The 8,016-nt window shown below is 41.3% G+C and overlaps 1 protein-coding gene across 1 annotated transcript in view; it reads right to left on the reverse strand.

The window, feature by feature from the left end:
• Positions 1–7,258, reverse strand: part of TNFSF11 (TNF superfamily member 11) — a 32,494-nt gene extending 25,236 nt beyond the window's left edge. The window contains exons 1-2 of the mRNA XM_054586622.1: positions 7,028–7,258; positions 436–603 (exon numbers count right to left, since the gene is read on the reverse strand). Coding sequence (XP_054442597.1) covers positions 436–603; positions 7,028–7,258 — 399 coding nt within the window. The remainder of the gene's footprint in view (positions 1–435; positions 604–7,027) is intronic.
• Between the last annotated feature and the right edge of the window lie 758 nt (positions 7,259–8,016).

The following is an 8,016-nucleotide window of genomic DNA, read 5'->3' on the forward strand; positions in this document are numbered from 1 at the left end:
AACCCTGGATCAACAGGTGCAGAATAGGAGATCCTATCATTACAAAACCAAATATAAAGGAAAGAGTTAGCAGAGTCCTTTGAAGCAAGGGAGTGGTTCTAGGGCAGGGAATTAAAACAGGCAAACTGACCCCTTGACTCACAAAGGAGGAGGAGGAGGAGGAGGAGGAGGATGAAGAAGGGGAGGAGGATGAAGATGAGGAAGAGGGGGAGAGAAAAAGAAAGAAAAGAGTACTTCCATAAACATGAATGTCTCTGGTCGCCATATTCAACCAACAACTTCAAAATAATTCTGCTAATCCCTTAAGTCTCTTTAGCTCTTTTACAAATTCTTAAAATAAAAAAAGAACAAAATCAACAGAACTTAGACTGTTTTAATTTCATTATTAGTATAATGAATGAGGGCACTTGACTTATAAACTCAATGTGGACTCACCTTTCCCACAGCTGCTTGAAAAGCCTGTTTAATTCTTTTACACGAATCAGGCATTAATCTTGTGTCTTGACTCTTCAGACTTGTGTCTTGCAAATCTGTGTTTTCATGGAGTTTTAAAATTCTATTAATACAGCGGGTGTCATCTTCTGATATTCTATTAGGGTCCATCTGAGAAACAAAAGTGTAAGGACATTAGAGTATTTAACATTAATTTTTATTCTACTTAATACAATGTGCCTTAAAAACAAAAAAAAATATTTTTGCAAGAGTCCTTATGCCCTCAATAATTAATAGTAATACAATTACCCTCAAATTGGTAAAAAAAAAATTGACTTCTAATTTATTTTTATGAGTAGCTAACTATCATCCTCAACACAAGCGTACATTGTGGATTCATGGCGAAATTGTCAAAATCATCTGACAAGGTGGAAGTCCTCACAGGGGACAGGGTCGTCAAGGAAATCACATTTGGTCATCGCAGGTAGAGAAAGCTTTTTGTCTTTAAATCATATGCAGCATGCCGGGTGGGATTATGAAGCCCACTTAGATATTCAAAGCATGAAGCCTACATAAATCAAATGAAATTAACATCCTATTTAGCCACCATGTCTGTCTGACCTCTTTCCTAAAATAATGTACATTTTAATCAGCCAAACAGGGTAACAGAAATCCATTTCCTAGTCCCGAAAAAACCCTGAAGCCAGAGATAATTTGCCTTTTTATTGAACCTCTTATCAGTGCTTCTCAACCTGGAGTGGCCCCGCTGTCGGGGGTGCTGGGCATGTGAGAGTGAGATTTGGTGTCACTTGGGATGAGAAGGGAAGCATGGGGTTGAGCAAACGATATGGATATGTATGGAGGGGACCCTAAAATTCAGTCATGTGAGGTATTGTCCCACACAAAATATCCCTATCAATTACTCTCTGGTCAGCTGATTAAACCAGGTGCCAGTATAAGCATTTAAGTATTGCTCTTTTCTTAAAATCCTCTGCCTCCTCCTTCCAGGTCTCTGACACACCTTCATAGTGGCTTCAACTACCAAGTAAAGGTAGAGACAATTAGCTATTAATTGTTTTAATAATAATAGCTTAATTTTTTGTCCTTCTATTTCAAAAATTAAAGGTACTTCATATGCATTTACTTATTAGTAGATACAGACTAGACAAAAAAATAAAAAGTAACAATTACATAAGTTTACAGTAACCAAAGCTCAGCCAATAATACCGAGTCTCCATTTCCAGGTTTAATTATCTTTTTAAAAACTAATCAGAAAAATGTTCAAATTTATTAAAGAACTATCAGATATAAACTGGAAAGTACCCTATCCATATCCGAAATTCTCTAGGTGGAATGATAGCCTTTCAACAAATGTGCAACCACTAATATGAATTTTATTATTCCAGTCTTGCAAAATATAAGGATTATCTATAATCATGGGAAAGATATGACTCATAAAGCAAAAGTATTTCCAATCCATATTGAATTTTATATTTTGTTTAAAATAATTATGAATCAGGATATTTCAGTTTTTATATAAGGAAAGCTTTCAATCACATGCTTTAAAAAAAACCTCATTTATCCCAACAAGTTTCCCACGAAAGCGGAAAAGCCTGGGCAACAGTTATGGTCATTGAGTTCAGATCTCGGGAAGAAGATTCACGCAGGGGCCTTGGTAGGTCACCACCAGAAAACTGCGGAGCTGAAGGAGCACCGTGGCGTCAGTGGGGAACTATCTGGGGGCCCTAAAATTGATTCAGCTCAAGTCCTGCGAACACACTAAGCATCATTCTAACAGAAACAGCAGTCCCGATTACTCCCACTAGTGAAAGTGTAGCCCAAACACCTGCAGCATCAAGGGCTCAGGAGGAGCTTGTTAGGAACAAACGCAAAATCATAGCGCCCCACCTCCACTCACTCCCTGGAATCTGTATTCTTACTAAATTCCAGGTGATTCTTATGCACATTAAAGTTTACAAGTAATGCTTATAAATGTCAAATATACAAATATAGATTTCTGCTATTAAAGTGACTTCAAATTTCCAAGACAACTGAACAATTTTAACGTTTTGACAAGTTAACACCAGTTAGTACCAAAATATGCAGCACTTAATAATGATTAATGATTTGATGCAAAGAACTATAATGCAAAGATTTGTGTCCTCTCTCTCGGGGCGGGGGGGCATGTCCAGAATCTCCCTTCCAATTTAATCAACATCCCTAAGGGAAGGGGCCAACTCAATCTCTCTACAGGTGTTTCAAATGTGCAGTTGAGAATCACTGTTTCAGAATGTATCTCCTACCCCACAATCTATCTCCTAACAAAGGAGTGTGGACAGATAATTTGCATGACTGAATAATTATACTTTTAGGTATATTTTAGTCACTAATTAGATAATTCACATATTACAAATTAGAAATGGATATACTTCTAGTGTTGCAAAGCATTTGAAAAGCTTTTTCAGTAAATTAAATGAGCCAGCTACTGGGCTAGATGCTGCAAATAAGGTAGTGAGCAAAAGAGATAGTCCTTAGCTTCAAGGAACATACACTCGACAGAGAAACACAGAAATTAATCAAAAAAAATCACAGTAAACTTAGTTACAAATGAATTCATTGTACTTAGAAATGTTTGAAAAGATTAGATAAATCTTGACTATCTAATTTAAAATGGACTTCTTAAATGCATTTATCAGATGATGTAGTTCATGCAAAATAAACTCAATTGTTTAAAAAAAAAAAAACCTTCCCTGAAATTCAATCATTTGTAGGGTTAAATGAGGCAGGATGCTTGACATTTGTGCTACTTTCTTATCTGTTTTGACGAACAGGCAGCCTGCACACCTCTACATCAGATTTTCAGCAGTGACTGCTCTCCTGTTTTGGGTAGCAAACAGCCAGAGAGGTTGGTGTGCACATTGGGGGCTTGAAGAAAGGAGTTAAAAGGGCAACAGAGATTGAGTTTTCTGAAAAGCTTATCTCTAAACTTTGAATATGGTTGTAGGGATGTTTTTAAAGTGTGCATACATTTACAAGTAACTTTTTGAAAAAAAATTTTTTTTCTTGGTAAACCAAAGTATGAATACTATGTGGTAAGTATATAGCACAAGCCACATGCTGTTTTTTCTTTGGCAAGGTTGGTGGGGGAAAAGCCAACCTACACTGGATCTAGTACCCTTTTTTCTTAATCTAAGCACTGGTGATCTGCAAACATTAAGGAGGCTGATTCATTTTTAACTATTCAAACATAAATTGAGAAGAAAAGAATTTTAAGTCATTAATTTTTATACTATTGTGTGCATTCTTCTAAATGCATTAAAACTAAACTAAACTGTTTTTTGTAAAGATTTGTATGGCTTTACCTCCATCGCTTTAAACAAAAACAATAAAACTGGTCCCTTTTTCTAGTAAACTGCACTGTTACCTGATACTAGATGATTTCATTCTAACTCAAATGCATTCAGAAACCCCAAGTATAATAGCTGACCCACAACTTCAGTGGAAGTCAAAAAACTATGGGTACCTAGTTGTAATCTAAAAGAGCCAAGATAAATGAAAATGTTAAATTAGTGATAGGTCAAATTGAATTTATTCTCTTAGCTCGAACTTTGAAAGAAGGCCTCCTGCATATATGAAAGTGGGGTAAACTGTAGAGTGAACTCCCACATAACACATCATGAGCTTCAACAATTGCCAAGGCATGACCAATCTCGTTTCATCTCTAAATAACCACTTCCCTTCCCTCACCCTCTCCATTATTCTGAAACAAACCCCAGACTTCATAGCATTTCATTTATAACTACTTCAAAATGTATCCCTAAATTATTAGGCCTCTTCCATGCATCAAACTTAGATATCATTGTTAATAAAATGCACCCCTATCTAGTGGTGTTTTCTTATGAACACATTGCTCCTAATATTACTTCTTTACTGAAGGAGATGAGCCTTTACAAATGAAGTACAAAACTAGGTTCAGAGTAATGGCTAATAAATACACAGGGTTCAGCAGAAGTAACGCCTACTTAAGTATGGTTGGTAGGGTAGTAATATGGGTGTAATAGTTTATAGTTTTAATTTGAACATGTCACCTGAAATGTCATATGGTGTGCTTGGATGTGATATTGTTATGTTACAGAATTACATGCTTATGATTTTGTAATACAAGGGGCATTATTTGTGCCGGACCCTGTATTTTGCATCTCTTAAAGCCCAATCTTCAGGTCATTTAGGAAAATTGTATCCAGAAATATCATGACATTTCATTCTGTAAATAAAGATTTTCTAGCTAGGCTGACTAACTTACATGTTTATTTTGGAAAAAGCGTTTTGGGAGTTTCACTATTATCCATATGGCATCAAGACCACTGAGTTACAACAGGTGATCACCCAAAGGCTATACCCCTCATGCCAACAGACCATTAATATTAAGAATTTCTACCAGGAAACTGAGCAACTATAATATGAGCCCAGCAAGTCACTCTCTCCTATGTGGCCACATCGGTTTCCATGGTTCCTGCCAGTGTAAGCTGCTTCTGGTCCCTAGAACTCACTTATTCCCCACTGCTCTTTCAATGCTGAACATTCACTTCACTATTGCTGCTATGAAGATGTCTCACACCAAAGGTGTTAGAAAAGATAAAAGGTGGCAAACCAGTGCATCTTCTGGCCCTTTTCTGAATGCTGTTTTGTTTTTTGTTTTTTTTTTACTTTGAATAATTAAATTTTTTTTGAATTTTTTAATTTTAACTATATTTTTTATTGCTGTTCAAGTACAGTTGCCTCCATTGTCCTACCACCACTTTCCCCTGCCCCACTCACCCCTTTCCCCCCTTTGGTTTTGTCCATGGGTCCTCTACACATGTTCCTTGATGGCCCTTCCCCGTCTTTTCCCCATTGTTCCCCTCTGGTTACTGTCAGTTTATTCTTTATTTCAATGTTGCTGGTTATATTTTCCTTGCTTGTTTGTTTTGTTGATCAGGTTCCATTTATAGGTGAGGTGATATGGTATCTGTCTTTCACTGCCTGACTTATTTCACTTAGCATAATGCTTGAATGCTGCTGTCTTGTTTGACTAAGAATTTTAAGTGTTTTGTTGTAGGCTTTTCCATTAGCTGGCACCATGCCATGCACACAGTCAGTTTAGATTGCATGTTAAATAAATGATTAACTCATATTCCACAGCACTTAGTAGTGCCATGTGCAATGCAGGTACTTAATATACTAGCATTAAATGGGGGGGAAACAACATGCTGAAGAGGAAAATGGATAGCCACTCATTCTTGACGGCAGCATACTCCAGTGAAAGAAAAACATTTCATCACTTTCATGTGTTGCAAGTACACCACTCAAAGTTGTTTTTAGAAAAAAATTTCTCAATAGTATTTTTATTACTATGCAAATACAAATTTTCTAAAGTATTCCTCTTATTATTTCTACCCTTGTTTTAATTAGATAATGAAATTAGGTCTATAAAACGCAAATGAGTGGATAATGAAAACGTAACAAAAGGCCTATGATATCAAGTAATGCAGTTCAAGACGCTGGCACATGTCAAAAACCTATACAACCCAAGCAACGCCATGTTTTGATGCGTCTAGTTGGGTTTAGTAATCACCTTTGAATCTGAAAAGCAGTGAAGTCCAAACCCAACTCTCTTTTCCCATAAAAAAAAAAAAAAATGCACAGTCAGCCCTCCACTTCCTCTGAGAAGAGTTCACAGCACCAGACAAGAATATTTGAATGAATCCGACCAACTGCACTGCAATTTCCAAGAAAACACAAGAGTGTAAACCACCAGAAAGCATAATATTACAAATTTACCCCTTCCTTTCTCTCTGCAGTTCCCAAGCCGTCTTCCTACTCTTGTAAAAGGTTGGTTATTTGTTAGACTGTATCAAAGCTGTGTCAGCGGGGAACTTCACCATTACATACACCTTGCTTCCTTCTTCTGCGCACCTTAGTGGGAAGGCACGTGGGTCTTTCCCTCTTTTTTCACCTCGCACAAGCGGAGCCGCGGTGGCACGGACACACTTCTCTGGTCGCGCTATCATTCCGCCCTCCTGGCTACTCGGACATCACCACCCGCGGCTCCAGCGGCTGCCGGCAGCCCTAGTACCGCGGCCCCAACGATACCTACAAAGCAGCCGAACCCAGGCACCCAAACCCTCTTGTGGGCGGGAAGGGAAAGAAAGGCTCGATGCTTAAGTGAAAGCGCTTATTTTTATCCTAAGTGGACGTACGTTAATTCTTAGCCCCCAGTGAGAAATGGAAAGGGAAAAGTATGCAATCATTTCCAAAAGAAGTGAGCGGCCAATGCTGTCTCGCCGGGGGAAATTCAAACGCACCAGGCCAGGAGACCCAGCCTCCGCGCGCTGCGAGGCCGGGTGCGTGCGCGGAGATCGGCCGCCAGCGCGTCCGGCCCCGCGCCAAGCTGTCCCCGAGCGGACGCTCCCTCTTTAGAGTCACTTTTCTCTCCTGAATATGCAATATCTGGAGAGCCGAAGCGGGGGCCCAGACTCAGTTTCCCACCAGTGCGGGAGGAAGAAATAAGACGGGTGAGCCTGACCCGCGCGCCTCTAGGGAGACGAGCACTCACCTGCGCTCGGAAGTAGAGGAACAGGGCAACGCTGCAGACGACCTGGCCCAGCCCCAACCCCAAGAGGGCCACGAACATGAAGCGGGAGGTGGCTGCAGGCTGGTGCGGCGCGGGCGCGGAGGGCGGCGGCGGGGCGTGCAAGGGGCCCTCGTGAGGGGCGCCGGAGCCGCCGCTGCCCATCTCCTCGGAGCCGCGTAGGTACTTGGTGTAGTCTCGGCTGGCGCGGCGCATGGCGCTCCGCCCGCTCTCTCCGGCGCTCACCTCCCTCTCGTTTCTTCCACCGCTGATCTGATGTGCCAACTCCAAAGGCAGCCGGCGCGGGGCCAGGCGGGCCTCGACGTGGGGCGCTCAGAGCCAGGCGCTGCTTCTGGGCGCGCGGGCGAGCGGGCAGGGCGCCCGGCCGCCCCGACTCTTATAAACCGCTTGGAGAGGGTTGGCCTCAGGAGCCAATCAGCCCCGGGCGAGGCTGCTTCTTCCACTCCCACCTCTGGCTCCCCTTCTTCCTTTCGCCGTCCTTTCTTACTCTCTTCTCTCAAAGGCTTCCTTCCCACTGGGCCCTCAGAGGAGGAGGCTGTGGATTGTTCCAGCGGTGACAGACACCACTTGTCCATCCTCAGACGCCTTTTTGAAAGTCCAAGAGATGGGCCAGGAGATATACGGATGCATGTCTTGGTTAAGGAGAAAGGTGACATCAGACTTTCCTCAGGTAGTTTGCATTTCTGAACCTCAGTCTCCCATATATGATTTTAAAAGTTGGACTTAGGGATCTCTGAGGGCCCTTCCTATCTTTCCCTCCTCCCATTCCTCCCATCCCCGGAAAAAAATTCAGAAAGGACCAAACTCAGGTATCCTGAGCATGCAGTTGCTAGGATGGTTCCATATCTAAGTTCTTAATCAGTTTTTTGGCAGACTTAGAAAACCAGAAACCCCCCTTTTGCAGATCCCTATTTCTACACCCTCAAAGTGGTTTTGAGCAATGCAGGTTTTGA

Source organism: Pteronotus mesoamericanus, unplaced genomic scaffold (assembly GCF_021234165.1).
Source record: "Pteronotus mesoamericanus isolate MK-2021 breed Mesoamerican mustached bat unplaced genomic scaffold, CSHL_Meso_final contig_94, whole genome shotgun sequence".
Classification (NCBI taxonomy): Eukaryota; Metazoa; Chordata; class Mammalia; order Chiroptera; family Mormoopidae; genus Pteronotus; species Pteronotus mesoamericanus.